Genomic DNA, 22301 nt, shown 5'->3' with positions numbered 1-22301 from the left:
CGCAATTTCGGGCCGCAATTTACCGCGAGGTCAAACCTCGCGGTAAATTGCGAAAACTCAGAAAAATGCATTTAAATGCATTTTTCTGAGTTGCACGTTACACACACACATGCCCTTTGGACATGTGTGTGTGCAACACCTGTGTTCATTTCCATGCAGGGGTGCTACAGGGTGTCCCTGGCACCCTTGTACTCGCAATCTCATTTGCGATTAGCTAATTGCTAATCGCAAATGAGGAATGACTCCCCATGCATTCCTATGGGCCTTTTGGCCCATAGGAATGCATGGGGAGTTATTCCTTATTTGCGATTAGCAATTAGCTAATCGCAAATAAGGAATCAGTGGGAATCGCAATTACTATTGCGATTCCTACATGAATACCGTTTTGCGAGTCTCAAATAGCGATTCCTTATGATACGCTATTTGAGCCTCGCAAAACGGCCCGTTCATGAATCAGGCTGTAAGAGCTGTGTTGCTCTTACACATTGATGCACACAAGGGCCTCTCAACCCTTTGATAACTTTGCCACTAGGTTTTGTACTGAAAGAGGTCCCTTCCACTACAAAACCTGTGCCTTAAGGCTGCTCACACTTTGTATGTGTACTGTACAATACAGCCCCATGCGAAGTTGAAAAAACAAGGAGAAATTAAACATTTCTCCTAATTCAGCCTGCCTCAAAGAGACATAAGAGTTAGGTGCAAATGCATGTCTGCCAATGTTTGTAGATAGGGGCTAGCATTAACACCAATGGGCTGTTACATTCGAACACCCATACACAAATCACTGACTGTTCCCTTGACACAAAGGAAAGCAAAGCACTGTATTGTACAGTTTTTGCGTTACTTTGGGATACTATTCAACAGAGCTTCTGATTAGCACTGGATAGTAAATTCCACCCTAGCACTTTGTGACTGGTTTTGCATCACAAAAGTGACTCTAACCTTTCCAAAGCATTAGTAAATATGGGCTTTAGTGTATGTTGGTGCGTGATCAGCTATACCCAGATCATGCACCCTCCTCCATCATTGCCCTCAATGTGTATATCAGTTTGAAAAGTCAAGTTATTTTTTTTAAATGTGCTGAATTTTTATTGCCATACATTTTAAATGTAATTGATGCGTGTTATCCTAGGGATAATGTTAATGTCTACATAATTGACAAAGACATTACTTCCCACCATATCAAGATCTCAAAACATTATACATTTTCTAACACTAATAATTGGCTTTTCAAGTCTATTCTGCCATTTTTCTCAGCATACTGTGTCTCATTCGCTTTGATGATATCAAACAGGGTTTTACTGAAAAGCCATACAACCAATAGGGTTATCAAACCTATTGTGGGAAATATACAAGACTGGTTGTATTTACAAAGGAACTAGATAAGGGACAAAGGGCTTGATGATCAATCCTATTTTGAAGTTACAAACACTGCGCTTCTCAACATAGGCGTATTTGCACCAGCAAAATGGGTTTTTCACTATGTACTATACCCATCATTTGTATTTACTACGTTAATCCCATTTTAGGAGTCAGAAAACATTTACCGACTCCTAAAATTGGATTGTGAATGGATATCTATTCTCAATATGGAACGGGCATGGTGAAGGGATCCGTTCCAAGTTTAGAATCAGTATATGATATATTATTGTTTTGTGACTGTAACCTAGTTTCCTAACTCCTGAGTTGGGAAGCTCATTTGAAACAAAGTGTGTGCTGGGGAGTAGGCAGTGGTCCAGAAACAGCTCTATTCCCATAAGGAAAAAGGGCTATGTTTAAAAAGAAAAATATTACTTTATTTATATGTGATCACAGACATTGTAGCTAGCTGATTCCACCAGGCCACCATCAATGAGATGGCATCTAATTGGGGTAATTCACAAATTATGACCTACCTCATTAATAGGTAAACTATGAGTACATAGATTGGTTCCCATAGTTCAATATTGGTTGCAAAAATATTGATCGCAATTAATGACCAGTATATTGCAACCAGTGTTTTGTAATCAAGTTCAGAATCCCTTAGCTCTCTGAGATCAATCATCCACTTTACTCACTTTGGCTTTCATCTGTGGTTCGAAGTCATTTATCAGCATAGGAATAACACTTTTTTATTGCCACCAATCTGGAACTTGCCACTTGGTTGACAAGCCTATTAACGCAGAGTCTGATTCTCAGCCACACTTGAAGCGTGTTGCCTGCTCTGTGATAAACATAAGGAGGGCCCAAGTGGATACTTTTTAGGTCGAGCCTAGAGTCAGCGAGCAAGTGCTGCTCTAGGGAAGATCTGGGGTAGTTGAGTAGAAGAGTGTAGCCCCGCCAAATCCCCACCCATGTTTTTCATTGGCTTGTGTCTTTGGGCCCGATTCACAGAACTAACTTAAGACAAAATCCTAAACTTACTACCATTTTGGTATTCACAGAAGGCACTTACTCATTTTGGTATTCACAGAAGTTAGGAGTCCTAACTTTAGACTACTAAATGCCTTCTGTGAATACCGAAAGTCTTAAAGTTAGGATTTTTCTCAGTTTACGAGTAGTAAAGTTAGGACTCCTAACTTTAGGACTCCTAAATGCCTTTTGTGAATACCGAAAGTCTTAAAGTTAGGATTTTTCTCAGTTTAGTAGGAGTAAAGTTAGGAGTCCTAATGTTAGGACTACTAAATGCCTTCTGTGAATACCGAAAGTCTTAAAGTTAGGATTTTTCTCAGTTTAGGAGTAGTAATGTTAGGAGTCCTAACTTTAATACTCCTAAACTGAGAAAAATCCTAACTTTAAGACTTTCGGTATGCACAGAAGGTATTTAGGAGTCCTAAAGGTAGGACTCCTAACTTCTGTGAATACCGAAATGAGTAAGTGCCTTTTGTGAATACCAAAATGAGTAAGTGCCTTCTGTGAATACCAAAATGTTAGTAAATTTAGGAGTTTTTCTTAAGTTAGTTCCATGAATCGGGCCCCACGTCCTTTGTATATGCTGCCATCTGATTCCTTGATACGCTCGTTAGTCCCTCCTTAGTGGGGCCCTGTCGTCATTTGATTCCTCCCATGGCTACTTCCCCTTTTACTTGGTTGTTACACTGGACCTCTTCTATTTTCTTTATTGGGTTACTCCTAACTCAAGCAGGACAACGTACTTCACTTACATTCAGCGGCCATGTGTACTTTCAAGGAATGGGACAATAGCAGCCGTTTCCTTTCCGACGTCATCGCCGCTCGTTTTTTTAACCTCTGAGCGTAGATTATTCGCCGGCTTCTTGGATCACGTTTGCGAATTCGGGCTTTCACAACAGATTACCGGCAACCATTTGCTGCCCCATCAGGCTCTTGGCAGTGAGGACCTGCTCAAACTAAAAAGCTGGCAGAACTAATATAACGGCTTTGCTATCAAGTAATAAACTACTCTTACTAAACAATCTCCCTATATTTACTGATATCACGACATTGCCAGGGTTTAAAATAAGAGGGGACACGATGTTGTAACGGCCAGAGGTGTCGACTTTGAAGTTGGGGAACTAGGTCCAGTCTCGTGTCGCCTCAACATTTCTAGGCAAACCAAAGTGTGCCTTGTTCAAATGAAGTGTGGGGATATTTTTTCGGTGGGAGTATTTTTATTTTTTTTGCAAAGCATTTTTTATTCAATTTTGTAACACATCTTGTGGCAGGAGATAACTCCTGGCATGACAAAAAGAATGACGGAAGTCTATAATTCCTTCCTGCGGTGCCCCACACTGGACTTTCAGTTTAGTACTAGAAGCAACTTAATTTTTTTTTAAATAATTTAACATCAACAACACCCAGAATGGATATTGCTGTAGTGCAGGGTACCTACAATTCACCAATCTTTCACAGTCCTGAACCCTGATGACCAGAACGTGCATATAAGCACATTGCCTTACTCGCAGTTCACCCCACAATGCTCCATCCATGCCCCCAAAATCCTGTCAACGGCCCATATTGCACTTCCACTTTTAGGAATGCTTCCTAGCACCCCGTGACTTCCTGTGTGTCCCATAACTCCAGTAGTACAAGTTGTACCTATCTCAAATGCATGATCTTTAAACTTCTGTCTAAGCTATGGTTTTACTCACATAAACTTTCCAATCTTGGGACGTCTGAGAATATATTTTTATCAAACCCCTTCGTGGCAGTTCGCATATTCATAATGCTCAGACTAATTCAAAATTAGCGCATGAAGCAGGGATCTCATGTAAGCTGTGAGCAGCAGGTCCATACCTCTTTTTTTTCTTGCATTTAGTACTGTAATATAAAATGTCTCTTATGTGTAGATGTTGTGTTCATTTTACACCGAATCATGAAGCCACATATTATAGCCTATTTTGCAACCTTTGTGGTTAATTAAAAAGTTCTGATTCCCTAAATGTAGATCTATTTTGCGTTTTTACAGCTGCACAGCAAACCCCGAAGAACATCTGTTGGTTGCCATCCTATGGGAATGGTTATTTGGATTCGTTTTTTATGTCGTGAGCACATTTAAGGCTGTTTAGAAAGATGTTGATTTTTTTTTCTTTTTTGCAGAGCCATGAACTGATGCCTTAAGTTAGTTTTCTGCAAGATGTGCTTCCAAAGGTGGATTCTCTGAACAAAAAGTGTCAGAGCGCAGGTTCATTTTATATTGTAAGGGACACTTTCTGTTGATGGTGTAATGCATCTCTATTGTTTTGATGACTGCATGCTGGTGACCTGCTTGAGAACAATGTGAAATTTGACCAGACACCTCAACCCTGAGCAGTGTGGCCTAAGATACTGTGAATCTTTTGCTGTTAGCAGATCAGGGTCTTCAGACGGCTGACGTTTAGGACATTTCATGTCGTTGGAATTAATTCTGGGTATTGCATGGTCTAGGGTGTAGAAACCATATTTATTCAAAGCTGTAAGAACCCCCCTTCCAATGTTTTGATAGTAGATAAGGGCAGACATTAGGAAGGATGTCTGTCCCTTTTCATTGCTTGGATTGTGGTAAAATGGACTTGCGAACATTAAATGCCAGTGTACATACATTCATGTTGTCAAAATGTGTTGCTGGTGTTGAGGAGCAATGATTAAAACATAGCTGTTGTATTATTGAACGTCATTTAGGTGGCAGCAATTAAAAGTGCTCAGATTCCATACCCTGTGGGGGTTCTGTGCAGCTGCTGGTCCTGCGGCGGATTCATGAGGAGGAGTTATGAGTTTTGCAGTTTGTTGAATCATTTTTCCTACCCTTTGAGGGGCCAAAGGAAAATGAGTGGTTGAATTTTGTGAGATAACAGTTTTAGCGTTCCCGAAACAATCTCTTCACTTTAACTTTACAAGACTTGTAAAATCTGTGTTTTATCGAAGTACAGTAGTTTGATAAAACTACTTGATTGTAAAGCTTGCCAGAATGCATTTTTAAACTTTCCTCGAATTGTTGGGTAATTGTTATCAATGTGTTTTCAATAACGCCCATGTGTGGGTTGTGAACAATGAACGTTTCTTCACTGTTTTGTTTATTGAGAAACAAAACGTCACCCTTTAAGGTCTTTTTTTTTTTGGCTGCTAGGGTTATGATGCAGATATGTTTTCAAGCAAACAATTATTAAATGTCATACAATATGCTTGAAAAGGTCTATAGTAAGGGTGTTGGCCTTAACGTCCACTGGCTAGTCGTGATTTTAGTCACAAGGGATCTAAACGGGGCACAAAGGAACAAAACGAATGTGTACTCTGCGTATGGACGTTTATTTCTTAGCAGGACCAACGATTGGTAGACATTGCATTTAGTGTGGCCCTAAAGAAACCTTAATCTCTCAATTCCCATATTTTCTCAACCAAATAGTGCCTTTAGTGAACGGCTCTTGTACAGCTGTGTCTGGGTGGATGTCTGGAATATTACTTTATTAGTTAGATTAGATTATATCATATTTTCAGCATTTGCATACTCACTTGAGCCAGTGATGTGTCCACATATCAGTCTGAGCTTTTGGGACAATGTGTTTATTAATCTGACTGGAGTCACTCTCATGGTGTATGTTTGATTCTGTTGTTACTCCAAGCCTTGCTGCGTTGATGGATTTGGCCCTGTGGGCATGAGGATGAACGTTTGTGCGTCTAATGCGTCTTTATGACTCTGCAAGTATTATTTCTATGAGTAGTGGGGTTGCGGAGTTGGGGGCATTGTGTCGCCACCTATGTGGCTTTAGTTCTGAGTTTGGGTGGAACAGATATTATGAGTCTTAAATGTTTTCCCTACTGTAGGCACTGGTGGGCTGTTTTAAAGAATGTTGAAATGCATTTTATTATTGTGATTAATGAACTTGCCTCTATAATGCTCTGTCAGAAGCGATTGGATATATGACAATAAGAAGTTGCTGCTTCTAATGTTTTGTTGCACTGCTTAAACTGGGTATTGATCTGTAGCTTTTGTGTAGGTTTTAATACAGTGGTTTGAGGATTTCCCCACTTATGGAGTGTTGTTTGAGGGGCACTCTCTGCCTTCTAAGCAGTGTTAGGTGCTGTGTTGATCGAGAGAATGAAGTTGATGAACCAATTGCCAAATTTACTGCCACATTTACCGATTGCATTGCAAATGCTTGTTTTTATTAAGTACTACTTTGCGATTCTCAGAGTCATTGGGCCTGAATATGAAACCTTAAAAGACAGTAGTTCCTACATGACCTGCTGCTGTCTCTGGCATGTATAAATAAGGGGGTTTACCCAAACATAGTCACTGGGACCTGGGTTCTAAAGGTACTAGGAGGAAAGGGTCCCAGTGTGAACGTGGAATAATATATACAAATCACAAAATTATTCTCCAAAACACTGAATTGATCCGCACTGTTTAATTCATAATGGGATAAGGTATATTGAATATACAAAACAATTTAACAAACACTGTTGGCGGTTGTACAGTGCCCCAGGGAAGGCGAGGGGAGGGAAGTGGTGATAAAGTGAGGATGTGATGATGAAAGGTATTGGTGACAGTAAAATCAGTCAATTAGCAAAACTATATTGACAATTTGATACAAAACAAAATGACCATAAATTCGGCGTTTAAATCAAGGCAGCATACTTCACAAGATACAATCAATGTTACAATGGTGGCGTGAAGTTGATACAAGGAAGGTGGTTGTCGACGTTTCGACCCTCTAATCGACGCAGGGGTTAGTCGTGCCCTTGCTGTGGGGTCTTCTTCAGGACCAGAAAGGAAGGGGCAGGCAACCTAATTAAAGTGTGTAAATGGAAATATTATTATTAAAGGGGGTATTATTCTTCCCTATGTAGGACCAATAAAGTTACACAATGGTTGATTATAAGAAAATCGCTGTCTATATATATTAATTAATTACTCCACAGGCGTGGACATGTGGTGCCACAGTAGAACATGGTTAGTGTGGCACATTCGTACAATTGAAGAATGAAAAAATCGATATACATCCAGGTGGTACTAGAAATAGGAACCAGAGCGTTATGATCAGAAAACTGGCACGTGGGGAGGTGGGGGTCATCTTCAAGATCAAGACATATAGTCGTTAGTTATTAAGGACAGGCGATGTCACAGGGTTCTAGTGCGTGTCTGTTACGAGACACGTATAATACGAAATACATGGGCCGTGTGCGATATGAAAATCACATCGGCAATTGGTGAGACAGGCTTACCTGCTATGTGAATTTTCAGAGACGCTAGTTGACAAGAATGTAAAGGGGCCGGTCGAACAATCGCGCCTGAAAATAAACCGGCGAACTAATTACTGTGGGTTATTACAAGTGGAAAAACACAGAAAACTGTGCAACAATAACATAATTGCATACTGTCAAGGGCTTACCGTCGGTAATGCAGTATCAGAACGTATCTGCCAATGAATCGCGGGTAATGTAACGCACTAGAACCCTGTGACATCACCTGTCCTTAATAACTAACGACTCTATGTCTTGATCTTGAAGATGACCCCCACCTCCCCACGTGCCAGTTTTCTGATCATAACACTTGGTCACTATTTCTAGTACCACCTGGATGTATATCGATTTTTTCATTCTTCAATTATACGATTGTGCCACACTAACCATGTTCTACTGTGGCACCACACGTCCACGCCTGTGGAGTAATTAATTAATATATATAGACAGTGATTTTCTTATAATCAACCATTGTGTAACTTTATTGGTCCTACATAGGGAAGAATAATACCCCCTTGAATAATAATATTTCCATTTACACATTTTAATTAGGTTGCCTGCCCCTTCCTTTCTGGTCCTGAAGAAGACCCCACAGCAAGGGCACGACTAACCCCTGCGTCGATTAGAGGGTCGAAACGTCGACAACCACCTTCCTTGTGTCAACTTCACGCCACCATTATAACATTGATTGTATCTTGTGAAGTATGCTGCCTTGATTTAAACGCCGAATTTATGGTCATTTTGTATCAAATTGTCAATATAGTTTTGCTAATTGACTGATTTTACTGTCACCAATACCTTTCATCATCACATCCTCACTTTATCACCACTTCCCTCCCCTCGCCTTCCCTGGGGCACTGTACAACCGCCAACAGTGTTTGTTAAATTGTTTTGTATATTCAATATACCTTATCCCATTGTGAATTAAACAGTGCGGATCAATTCAGTGTTTTGGAGAATAATTTTGTGATTTGTATATATTATTCCACGTTCACACTGGGACCCTTTCCTCCTAGTAGCTGTCTCTGGCAAGCACCAACTGTCTCTTTCACCCAGAATTCCCTAACAGCCTGATTCATGTAGCTAAATAGCACTCGCAAAGGGCCAGATTCTCAGAATCTGGCCCTTTGCGCGCGCTATTTTTGCATTTGGTATTCATGATACCAAATGCAAAAATCGCTATTTAAGAATTCGCATATTTGCGTGGAATGGCATTTAAGGAATCTCTAATAGAGATTCCTTAAATACTATTCATGACACACAACAAAATAGCGATATTGGACATTTGGGGCCGCTATTTACCGACAGGTCAGACCTGTCGGTAAATAGCAAAAACTCAGAAAAATGCTTTTAAAAGCATTTTTCAAAGTTGCATGTAGCACACACACACGTCCTTTGGACATGTGTGTGCGCAACACCTGTCCAAAAGTGCATTTTAGGGGTGCTACAGGGCGTCCTTTGGACACCCCTGTCACCCTTAAAATCGCTATCTCAGTTGCGAGTAGCAAATTGCTACTCGCAAATCCCCATTCATTCCAATGGGCCTCTTGGCCCATAGGAATGAATGGGGAGTATTTGCGAGTAGCAAATTGCTACTCGCAAATAAAGAACATGTAGGAATCACTATTTAAGTAGCAATTCCTACATGAATGCCGTTTTGCGTGTCCTCAATAGCGAATCGCTATGATTCGCTATTAGGGACACGCAAAACTGCCCGTACCTGAATCAGGCTGTAAGTCTCCCTATGCATTACACTTGAACATTACAGCACCTTGTCCACTTTGCTCCCAGTATAAACTAAAAAGTTAAAAGTATCCATATGCAAACTGCAGGTAATGCCTGTTGTAAGGACACCAGTATTTCTACTCTAGATTCTCTGGAGTACAAATAACCCCAGGATCTCTGGAAGAAAATCTTCATTGAGTGACATTGCTAATTCCTAGCTTAGTACTCTGTTGATGGTATGACAATTTGGTATGTAACATCCAGTCGGGATGTTCATGAGTGGATCTACTCAGATTCATCTGTAATAACACTGGGGGTATTATTTTATGAGTGTAATGATTGGGGACTCTTGAGTCATGCAGCTCAAGAAACTATAAGGTCAGCTGGGTGATCTGGAGGCACACGTTCAGTCCGCTCTATGAATGTTAGTCAGTGATAGCGTTATTCCCCTTTAAAGAGTTAATCTTTGAAGTGCCTCAAATGTCACAGAATCCCTTTTCTCTAACGTCTCACTACGAAATGATCTCTTAGCTACTCTGCCTCATGCCCCTTTTCCCCATGAATGGTTAGTTTAGCAAAGCCACATAGCACAGCCCATGGTATGCCATGTGCCAGTTGGCTACATCGCCTCAAATTCTTGTTAGTCACTTTTGAGCTATCCTCTTATTCAACTCCTAGCCCAACATGCCCCACTTCTGTCCATGTTCCAATTGTTCATCCTGAGACTTGTATTTATGAACTTCTTGCGCCATTGGGCCATCAGGCCATCTGCCATTTTAGCCTACCTATCCACCAGTTATTTAATTGAATGTGTCCATTAGTTTGTTTCTTCATTGGAGTGACGATGTAACACTGTTGACTTATTCGCGCATCTCTAATTGCCTGCTCACAGAAGATATTAAGCAATATATCACATCAGGCGCAAAGATCAAAAGAATAATTATTGATACAACCAAGAAATCTGTTTATGAAGCTAGTACCTATAAATCATTAGCTAGTCATGTCAAATTGTTATGATAGTCAAGAAAGATTCAACAGAAAAGAAGACCTCGCTTGGGACACAGGGATTAGTCGTATGGCCACCAGAGAGAGTAAAACGATGTACTTTTTCACACAAATTCGATTAAAAGAATTCAATTTTAGAATAAAATGCTTTTAGGTGACTTTTTCACATGAGGACATACCTCACATAAAAAGTCAAACAACACATTTTCTGTGGCTCTAGCCATCTACTGGCAAAAATTTCCTGCAATTCCATAATACAGAATTACGAGGCATTTCATGCAAAACAAAGTTCTGGAATTTTACATCTGGTGCCATAACTTAAATTTCAAACAGGCCTAATGCCTATGTTTTAATTGTGTTAGTTTTCAGGTCTGTGTCAGTTCAACACACTGTTTTTCTCACCTTGGTGTGAAGACACCTCTCTACACATTATTACTTAAAGAAAAAGCTTTTACAAAAGGGGTGTAAAATTGCCTCGTTACACATGTATATATGTAAAGAAATCCATAATAAGTCACTCATAGGCACAAATGGAAGACTGGGGACACTCAGTACTAGAAAAAGATATGTTTTTAACAGTAAGTCGAGAGGCAGTAATAAATCTTGTTCAACAAGCTTGACTTTAGTTGTAGTCAATGTTGTTAGGTTTGAGTGTCCTCCAAGGTGAATCAGGAAAGGTTATCAGTCACCTTTTCGAATGTATATTCTGTTTTTGGCCCTTCAGCGGTATTGACTTTTCGTTGGTTGATGTCCTCCTCCTATTTAATGATTCAGAAAAGGGGGTGGTGATGAACAGAGTGTCTGAATTAAGCAGACCACTCTTACCCCCGTCCAAAGATCAGGGCTTTATCCATCACCGTTTTTAGCTCACTGCACCATCCCAGCTCAGAACTTGGCTATATGCAAATTAGTCTGACCCTGGCCCAGTGCATCATGGGAACAGGGCAGACCAAACTACCAAGCCAATTCTTATACTGGGAAGGAAACAAGCTACCGGGGACCGGTTTCTGGCATTTCAGCCGTCTTCGGCCCGGCTTGCTTGAATCCTGATGGTGCAATGCAGCAAGGGACTCACATCTGAGTATACCCTTCCACGCTTATGGTGGACAAAATGATTCAGAAAAGGGGGTGGTGATGAACAGAGTGTCTGAATTAAGCAGACCACTCTTACCCAGTCCAAAGATCAGGGCTTGATCCATCACCGTTTTTTAGCTCACTGCACCATCCCAGCTCAGAACTTGGCTGTATGCAAATTAGTCTGACCCTGGCCCAGTGCATCATGGGAACAGGGCAGACCAAACTACCAAGCCAATTCTTATACTGGGAAGGAAACAAGCTACCGGGGACCCGGAAGCTTGTCTCCTTTCTGGTGAAGAATTGGCTTGGTAGTTTGGTCTGCTCTGTTCCCATGATGCACTGGGCCAGGGACAGACTGATTTGCATATAGCCAGGTTCTGAGCTGGGATGGGGCAGTGAGTTAAATAATGGTGATGGATCAAGCCCTGATCTTTGGACTGGGTAAGAGTGGTCTGCTTAATTCAGACACTCTGTTCATCACCACCCCCTTTTCTGAATCGTTTTTGGCCACTATATGTGTGCAGGGTATACTCAGACATGAGTCCCTTACTCACTGCTCCATCAGGATTCAAGCAAGCCGGGCCGACGACGGCTGAAATGCTAGAAACCGGTCCTCGGAAGCTTGTCTCCTTTCTGGTGAAGAATTGGCTTGGTAGTTTGGTCTGCTCTGTTCCCATGATGCACTGGGCCAGGGACAGACTGATTTGCATATAGCCAGGTTCTGAGCTGGGATGGGTCAGTGAGTTAAATAATGGTGATGGATCAAGCCCTGATCTTTGGACTGGGTAAGAGTGGTCTGCTTAATTCAGACACTCTGTTCATCACCACCCCCTTTTCTGAATCGTTTTTGGCCACTTTAGGTGTGGCAGGGTATACTCAGACATGAGTCCCTTACTCACTGCTCCATCAGGATTCAAGCAAGCCGGGCCGACGACTGCTGAAATGCCAGAAACCGGTCCCCGGAAGCTTGTCTCCTTTCTGGTGAAGAATTGGCTTGGTAGTTTGGTCTGCTCTGTTCCCATGATGCACTGGGCCAGGGACAGACTGATTTGCATATAGCCAGGTTCTGAGCTGGGATGGGGCAGTGAGTTAAATAACGGTGATGGATCAAGCCTGATCTTTGGACTGGGTAAGAGTGGTCTACTTAATTCAGACACTCTGTTCATCACCACCCCCTTTTCTGAATCGTTTTTGGCCACTATAGGTGTGGCAGGGTATACTCAGACATGAGTCCCCTACTCACTGCTCCATCAGGATTCAAGCAAGCCGGGCCGACGACGGTTGAAATGCCAGAAACCGGTCCCCGGAAGCTTGTCTCCTTTCTGGTGAAGAATTGGCTTGGTAGTTTGGTCTGCTCTGTTCCCATGATGCACTGGGCCAGGGACAGACTGATTTGCATATAGCCAGGTTCTGAGCTGGGATGGGGCAGTGAGTTAAATAACTGTGATGGATCAAGCCCTGATCTTTGGACTGGGTAAGAGTGGTCTGCTTAATTCAGACACTCTGTTCATCACCACCCCCTTTTCTGAATCGTTTTTGGCCACTATAGGTGTGGCATGGTATACTCAGACATGAGTCCCTTACTCACTGCTCCATCAGGATTCAAGCAAGCCGGGCCGACGACGGCTGAAATGCCAGAAACCGGTCCCCGGAAGCTTGTCTCCTTTCTGGTGAAGAATTGGCTTGGTAGTTTGGTCTGCTCTGTTCCCATGATGCACTGGGCCAGGGACAGACTGATTTGCATATAGCCAGGTTCTGAGCTGGGATGCGGCAGTGAGTTAAATAACGGTGATGGATCAAGCCCTGATCTTTGGACTGGGTAAGAGTGGTCTGCTTAATTCAGACACTCTGTTCATCACCACCCCCTTTTCTGAATCGTTTTTGGCCACTATAGGTGTGGCAGGGTATACTCAGACATGAGTCCCTTACTCACTGCTCCATCAGGATTCAAGCAAGCCGGGCCGATGACGGCTGAAATGCCAGAAACCGGTCCCCGGAAGCTTGTCTCCTTTCTGGTGAAGAATTGGCTTGGTAGTTTGGTCTGCTCTGTTCCCATGATGCACTGGCCCAGGGACAGACTGATTTGCATATAGCCAGGTTCTGAGCTGGGATGGGGCAGTGAGTTAAATAACGGTGATGGATCAAGACCTGATCTTTGGACTGGGTAAGAGTGGTCTGCTTAATTCAGACATTCTGTTCATCACCACCCCCTTTTCTGAATCGTTTTTGGCCATTATAGGTGTGGCAGGGTATACTCAGACATGAGTCCCTTACTCACTGCTCCATCAGGATTCAAGCAAGCCGGGCCGACGACGGCTGAAATGCCAGAAACCGGTCCCCGGAAGCTTGTCTCCTTTCTGGTGAAGAATTGGCTTGGTAGTTTGGTCTGCTCTGTTCCCATGATGCACTGGGCCAGGGACAGACTGATTTGCATATAGCCAGGTTCTGAGCTGGGATGGGGCAGTGAGTTAAATAACGGTGATGGATCAAGCCCTGATCTTTGGACTGGGTAAGAGTGGTCTGCTTAATTCAGACACTCTGTTCATCACCACCACCTTTTCTGAATCCTCCTCCTATTTAAGTCAATAAGGTGCGTTTCAACCCTCAAATTATACATTATTGGGTGCTTCATCAGGATGGAGTTCTTAAAGGTCCTGAAAAGAGGGGAATTTTATCACTGGTGTAAGCTAATGGATGGATTATAGTGCCACAAAGAAAGGCACTTTTGTTGTTGGCACTTTTAGCTGGTTACTGATGCCAAGTAGAATGAAGAAATGAGATAAAAAGTGAGAGAAGTTTTTATATAAATTGAGTTTGATAACGTTTGAGAGTGTTCAGTGTAGAGATGGAAGCTTAGAGAGTAGCATTTCAAGGATACCATGCATGCAACACTCTTCCACGGACCTTGCCAAACTCATTAATCCAAGTTTTTTCAAATGTGGACTATAAATCTTAGAATGCAATGAAAAACCATGAACTGGATGAAATATTTCAATGGGAACTTGGACATCTTGAGAGCTTTGCGCTTGAGGAAAAGTGGTGCAAGAGATCAGTGCACTGATTGTTTCAATACGTGATATTTTACGAAAGGTAATTTAAATTTATTGACCCTTCTTCAAACGTATAAAACAGACATTCCAAAATAGAGGACATTTCAATTAACCTTAACTGAAATGAAGGATCCATAAAATGCAGCTCTGGCGCTCAGCAGATAAAGGAAAGTAATGCTTGCAGTGTACCTAAGATAAACATATCATGAATGATTGCGCTGTGGGGCTGAAAGTGGACTAGCATTGGTGCTCCACTGTCCCGCATCAATTTTTAACGTGGGGTGACGTAGAGCTGGTATGCCTGCGGGAAATTTCCGAAGCCAGTTGTTACTGGTGTGAGGTCAAGTTCTTCCTGGTTAACAACAGGCTTGATGTCAAAGTTCTGCAGAAGGGCAGTGAAGATAAGGAACAGTTCCATGCGTGCCAGTCCCTCTGCAATGCAAATCCGCTTACCTAAAAAAATACAGTGGAAAAGAATAGTCAATTAAAAAGTTGATTTATCAACTAAAGTGTCTATTTCCTCTAAAAAATCGACAACTGAACTGTTCATGTTTTATAATGATTTTTGGTAGTCCTGTTGCCATACTTGGGACACCTAATCCACAGTCTTTACATATGAAGGTTTTTCTAAACAGCTGGTCTGGTTCTGAGGGCCCTATAGTTTAGGCATGCCTGCTCTAAGAAATATGCTGAACTTTGGACGGAAAGCAGCCTGCCTGAGACAATGTGTCTGATGCCTGGGGCAGGCGAGTGGAGGCACCTATGCTAGTCATAGACAGATTTTCCAGGGCTAACAAAATCACAACCCTTGTGTCAGAAGTCAGACACACCCCAGTGCCACCTCATTTGTGAGAAGCTGCACCATAACCCCTACAGATAACTCCCATGACTTTAGGCTTAAGCCCTGCAGTGCCCGAGGTAACCGTCAATCATCCTGTCCCCTCACCCTCTCCCATCTTGTCACAGAGTGGCATGGGGTCAGAAGGTGTACAGTCAAAACATCAAGTTTTTTATTTGGAATTACATTAATATTAATTCAAAAATATAGAATTGACACAATATTGAATGGACAGAATATAGACTACAAAAATATCGACAAGAATAGCATTAATATCGATTCCAAAATATAGAATGGACAAAATATCGAATGGACAGAATATAGACAGCAAAAATATCGAATTAGAGGTAAGTTAATATCAATTTTTTAAAGTGTTTTTTATGTTACTATATGTGTGAAAAGTGTATATTTATTTTATAATTCATTTTAATTAATTAGTTTTATGGTATTTTATTTTTGCGTAATATAAATCAGTAGCGGCTTGTGGGTTTATAGAGAATAGGGTGGGAAGTAATTTAATTATAATTAATTAAATATGTTAATTTATTTATTGGTATTTATTTTGAATTAATTGGTAATTAATTATTAATTGGTAATTAATTAAAATATAATTGTTAATTCATTTTAATTAATTGATTAATTGATAAGTATGTTAATTATATTAATTTATTTTCTGTAGCGGGTTGTGGGTTTATAGGGGAATAGGGTGGGACGTATTGTAATTATAAGTAATTAAATATGTTAATTTATTTATTGGTATTTATTTTGAATTAATTTTTAAACAATTATTAATTGGTAATTAATTAAAATGTAATTGGTAATTAATTTTAATTAATGGAATAATTGGTAATTAATTAAAATAACATTGGTAATTCATTGTTAATTAACTAATAATTGGTAAGTAAATAAAATATAATTGGTAATTCATTTTAAATAATTGATTAAATGTTAATCATGTTAATTGTATTAATTTATTTTCAGTAGTGGGTTGTGGGTTTATAGGGGTATAGGGTGGGAAGTAATTTAATTATATATAATTACATTTTTAATGCATTTATTGGTTATTTTTGTTGAAATTAATTAATTTATTATAAAAAACTAATAATTATTTTAAAAAAAATTAAATAGGTATTAATATTTAATTAATTTTCGTTTATATATGAAGTATATATGTTTCCTATTGTTGCACTCTCTGGAGTGGGAATAGTAATTTTTACCCCTATGCTATCCAATGCTTTCCCTACTGTTGCACTTATTGGAGTGGGAATAGTCATTTTTATCCCTACGCTATCCAATGCTTTCCCTACTGTTGCACTCTATGGAGTGGGAATAGTAATTTTAACCCCTACGCTATCCAGCGCTTTCCCTATTGTTGCACTCATTGGAGTGGGAATAGTAATTTTTATCCCTACGCTATCCAATGCTTTCCCTACTGTTGCACTCTATGGAGTGGGAATAGTAATTTTAATCCCTACGCTATCCAGCGCTTTCCCTACTGTTGCACTCACTGGAGTGGGAATAGTAATTTTTACCCCTACGCTATCCAATGTTTTCCCTACTGTTGCACTCACTGGAGTGGGAATAGTAATTTTTACCCCTACGGTATCCAAGGTTTTCCCTACTGTTGCACTTTCCGGAGTGGGAATAGTAATTTTTACCACTACGCTATCAACGTTCTCTCTACTGTTGCACTCATTGGAGTGGGAATTGTAATTTTTACTCTCCTGCTATCCAACGCTTTCCCTACTGTTGCACTCATTGGAGTGGGAATAGTAATTTTAACCTCTACGCTATCCAACGCTTTTCCTACTCTTACACTCACTGGAGTGGGAATAGCAATTTTTACCCTCCCGCTATCCAAAGCTTTCCCTACTGTTGCACTCTCTGGAGTAGGAATAGTAATTTTTACCCCTACGCTATCCAAGGTTTTCCCTCCTGTTGCACTCCCTGGAGTGGGATTTTTAATTTTTAAGCCTACGCTATCCAACGCTTTCCCTACTGTTGCACTCTCTGGAGTGGGAATAGTAATTTTTACCCCTACGCTATCCAACGCTTTCCCTACTGTTGCACTCTCTGAAGTGGGAATAGTAATTTTTACCTCTACGCTATCCAATGCTTTCCCTACTGTTGCACTCTCTGGAGTGGGAATAGTAATGTTTACTGCTACACTATCCAATGTTTTTTCTACTGTTGCACTCATTGAAGTGGTAATAGTAAATTTAACCCTCTCGCTATCCTATGGTAAATATATTGTATATTTTATTATTAATACTATGTTTATATATATATATATATCCGATCAGCTTCTGTCTCTCCAATGCGGCACACAGAAATCACGGACCACAAAGCAGCTTCGAGTAAATTGGCAAGTTTATTATCTCCTCTTAGTTTCAAATGGCATGACGGGTTTCGGGTAACGAATACCCTTGATCACATCATATATATATATATACATTTTTTACTTCATTTTTAATTATATTAATTGTCATGTGACCAAGCTTCGCATGCGGAGCGAAACGCGTCGAGGAGAGCACTTGCTCTGTAATTGCTGAAAATAAACTACCACTGCTAACACGATCAATGGTGTGATGGCGCTTTACTTCAAAGCTTGAATCCATTTGAAAAAGAGGAGAAGAGGTCTGCGCCTGTCTGAAACCGCGCTAATAGCGGTCAGGATTGTTACGATATATATATATATCCGAGCATCTTCTGTCTCTCCAATGTGGCACACAGAAATCACGGACCCCCAAGCAGCTTCGAGTAAATTGGCAAGTTTAATATCTCCTCTTTGTTTCAAATGGCATGACGCGTTTCGGGTAACGAATACCCTTGATCACATCATATATATATATATATATATATATATATATATATATATATATATATATATATATATATATATATATATATATATATATATATATATATATATATATATACATTTTTTATTTTATTTTTAATTATATTCATTATCTATTAGTTTTAATGTAATTTAAGTATTTTAAGTATTTTTAAGTTAGTTATATTTATTATTTTATTAATTTTAAATTACTTTTAACTATTTAAAAAAGTTGATATTTTGACTATCTATATTTTTGTACATCGATATTTTTGATTCAATATTTTTGTAGTTACCTGTTTGGAGATAGGAAGTCAATATTTTGGCATTCTATATTTTTAACTCAATATTTTTGTATATCGATATTTTTGACATCGATATTGTGTCAGTGATCCGGTCAGAAGTCTCACAGGCCCCACCCAATCCTGTGATGAATTAGGAGATGATGAAGTGAAAAAGCAAGAATATAAAAGCTTGAACCTGCTCATCACTGCCTAGTTTTCAGTTTCCAGATTCCTGCATCAGTGCTGTGCTCAAGGTAGGAGGGGGTTGCATTTTTGCTCCTAGTGTCTAGCCAGCACAGACAGGTAAGTGAAAAATAATGTGTCAAATGTGTACATCAATGCAAGTGAGGAAGGATGTGTGTGTGTGTTTGGTGTTTGGTGTGTGTGTCTGTATGTGTGTGTGGTTGTGTGTGTGGGTGTGTTTGTGTGTGTGAGGTTAAAAGAGCGTGAGCCACGGGTGAGTAGTAGTAGGTATAACTGTAAGTGATAATGAGTCAATCACGAGTGAGAATAGGTGCAACAGTGTGAATGAGAGAGGGATATTGAGACTGCAAGATTGAGTGTAACAGTGAATGTATGTGATTGTGAGTGAGGCAGTGAGAGTAAGTGCACATGAATGAGTGTGGGAGCGATGGTAGTATGAGTGAGAGTGAGGATGGGTGAGTGCAAATGTGTGTGAATGTGTGGGAGAGTGGGGTTTGGAGTATTCTACTCTCTGAGTCTGCCACTGGCCCCGGCACCTCTGCTAGTAATTCTAGTCATGTGGGGATGCCAATGGCAAAATACTGGCAGGGGCATATTGGAGGTAATGCTTGGCATTAACAAAAGCGTTGGTCAAATAATGATGCTGCCTCACTGGGGTTAATTATTAACATATGAGATACCCTTGGCAAACTGCTGCTTTTGGCAAACTGGACACAATTGTTTGAATAAAGGACATCCATGTAAAAACGCTGGCACTGCCATTTCTAACGCTGACTTTGAAAACGAAAGTCCTCTGCCACCCAGTGCTGTCTTTGTTTCCCTTGAACTTGAACGTTGTATTGTAAAACTTTTGACACCAGTAAATGCCTATTTCAAAACATTTAAACAATCATTTTATGAAAGTGGAGGGGCTACAGCTTGCTAATAATCTAACAATGACAGAGATACGGGCTAGAGGATTTTACTGCTTTTCCACTGTGGTTTCTTTTTTGCTGAACTCCTTTTGGCTGGGTTGCGGGCTAGCCTGCTCAATCGCTGCTGCCCGAAGTGACTCTTTGCTTCCCTGCCATCATCGCCACACCCTGGTGGGAGTCAGAGTCCCAGGGTGCACCACATCACCCTAACTACCATCAGCTGCCGTTGGGGGAGCCATGACCATCGCATTAAAAAGCGCTGCCTCTACCCCTGCGGAGCAGGACGTGCCCGGGCAAAGTCCTGGCCAAGGACGGGCCCGTCTGAGACCATCAGAGACAGAAAGAGACAGAGCTGGGCCACCTCACTAAGTAAAGTAAAGTGTGTTTCAGCGGCAGTCTATGGGAGTGGGGTCTGGGGGTTTGTTGATCTGCTCCCAATTCAGAGAGTTGAAAATTCCTTTCTAAGATACATCTTATCTATCTCAAATTGTTCCTCTGCATGCATCTAGGCATCTAGGCGCTCCTGAGGCAACCTTGAACAAACTACAAAGGATCCAAAACGCAGCTGCCCGGATCCTCACCAACACTCCTGCCAGAGCCTCGGCCAAACCAGCCTTGAAGTTTCTCCATTGGCTCCCGGTAAGAGAACGAGTGAAGTTCAAAGCACTCTGCCTGGCTCACAGATTGCTTCAAAACAAAGGCCCCCCGAGCTTAAGAAAATTCATCAAACCATACAAAGCCCCAAGATCCCTTCGATCCGACCAGGAACATCTCATCATTATTCCCAGAGTCAATAAGGCACGCACAGGTGGAAGGCGCTTCTCGGTCCACACCGCACGCCTCTGGAACGCCTTACCCCGCGACCTCAGAACATAACCTAACTATCTACGATTCAGAAAGCGGCTGAAAACCCACCTCTTCCCTTAAATCCTAACCCCCCCCCCCCCCCCACCCCCCTGCCCCTACTGACCCGCAGTTGTACGGATCTTAGCGCTGGGATACTCACGGGTGACTATGCGCTTTATAAAAAAATTTAATAATAATAATAATAATCTGCCTTGCGAGTTAGGACTTCCCTTTATCTCTGATTTAATTAGGCTTGAGCCTGTGCTATTAAGGCACAGGCTCTGGATTAAAGATGAGGCCAAATTGAACAGAGATATTCTTTCAGATATTTTGAAACTGCAAGGTGCAATGAGGATACCATTCGTAATTTTTTAAAGGATCTTGGACATTTAGAGTATTTTAATAATCCCAGTACCATCAGGACAATATCTAGGAAGGAATTAAGGAAAGAGGGCATCATGCTGCTGGACACTATTAGAATGTCATCTGAGATTTTAAAACCCAAAGTCCTGCACAATCAGATGGTTTTAACTACTTTTATAATTCAAACCTATTTAACTTTTGTACCTGGTGCTCATGATAGGTTCCTATTAACCCGATTTCGGTTGGGAGTTTTACATAGATTTTTCCCACAATAAATGACTGGTCTCAAGACCTCCAACCCTGCTCATGTGATAATAGTTCCCCACAATCTACTATTCATGTCACTCTCGGGGCAACTGTTTGGGGTTCTCCCCTCTTGTTAAAAATTGGATTTTTGGTTGGCTAGGGCATGCGCCTGAGCCAGGCAGAAACTACCACTTTAGTCAGGTCAAGGGAGTTGCATGCTGACGATAACCCCTGCTCACCCCTTGGTAGCTTGGCACGAGCAGCCAGGCTTATCCCAGAGGTAATGTGTAAAGTGTTTGTGCAACACACACACAGCAGCAACACACTAAGCACACCACGGAAGAAACTCCACACAAGGTTATATAAAAAATACCCTTTGTACATCTGCACACACTGTTGCATAGCATTTATTATCACTATTCCAAAAATACCAAAATTGACCACGCTGCTCCTCTCATTCAGGAATTACCACTGAAACACTTATGAGGGAATCCCCAATGCATTCCTATGGGAGGGCCGCCTCATAGTAGTGAGAAACCAAAATGGCTGTTTGTCATTACCAGGACATTTCATACATTTAAGATACATGTCCTATCTTTTACCTACAACGCACCCTACCCATAGGGCTAGCTAGGGCCTCCCTTAGGGGTGACTGACATGCAGACATGTCACACACTTTAGGTTCCAATTCACAGTGGCAATAACACTGAGCACACAGGCCCTGCAATGGCAGAGGCCTTAGACAGGTTTGAAAGGCTACTTTGGTGGGTGGCACAATCAGCGCTGCAAGCCCACCAGTAGCATTTAATTTACCGGCCCTGGGTATCTGAGATACCACTTTACAAGGGACTGACAGGTAAATTAAATATGCCAAACAGGTGTAGACCAGTATTAACATGTTTACTACAGACAGCGCACATACTTTACACTGGACAGCAGTGCTAAAGTGCCCAAAGACCTAAAACCACCAACACCATGTCAGAAAAAAGGCTAGGAGGAAGGCAAAAAGTTCAGGGATGACCCTGTAAAAAGGGCCAAGTCCAACACCTCTCCTCGGCATGAGCCCTCTAACACTCTGTGGTTGGTTAGAACTCCAGAGTGAGTTCAAAACAGGTAGGGTCTCAGCATCTTTGGGGACAAAACCATAGCAAATGTGTCCCTCTCAATGGCACTCCAACGCTGCTCTCTGTGGAGGAGCTGCCTATTTATAAAAGTCTCATCAGCTCTTGGCGTTGAAGAGAACCCTCAAATGGT

General features: G+C 41.2%; 1 protein-coding gene across 1 annotated transcript in view; it reads right to left on the bottom strand.

Annotated features, from left to right (window-relative positions):
* Positions 1–14499: 14499 nt before the first annotated feature.
* Positions 14500–22301, bottom strand: part of LOC147692363 (cytochrome P450 2G1-like) — an 870825-nt gene continuing 863023 nt past the window's right edge. The window contains exon 10 of the mRNA XM_086938586.1: positions 14500–14966. Within this exon, the coding sequence (XP_086794712.1) occupies positions 14785–14966 (182 nt within the window). The 3' untranslated portion in view covers positions 14500–14784. The remainder of the gene's footprint in view (positions 14967–22301) is intronic.

The sequence above is a fragment of the Lissotriton vulgaris genome, chromosome 9, assembly GCF_964263255.1.
Source record: "Lissotriton vulgaris chromosome 9, aLisVul1.2, whole genome shotgun sequence".
Taxonomy (NCBI): Eukaryota; Metazoa; Chordata; class Amphibia; order Caudata; family Salamandridae; genus Lissotriton; species Lissotriton vulgaris.
Note: the sequence above shows the minus strand (reverse complement) of the source record. Positions and strands in the feature narration are given on the sequence as shown.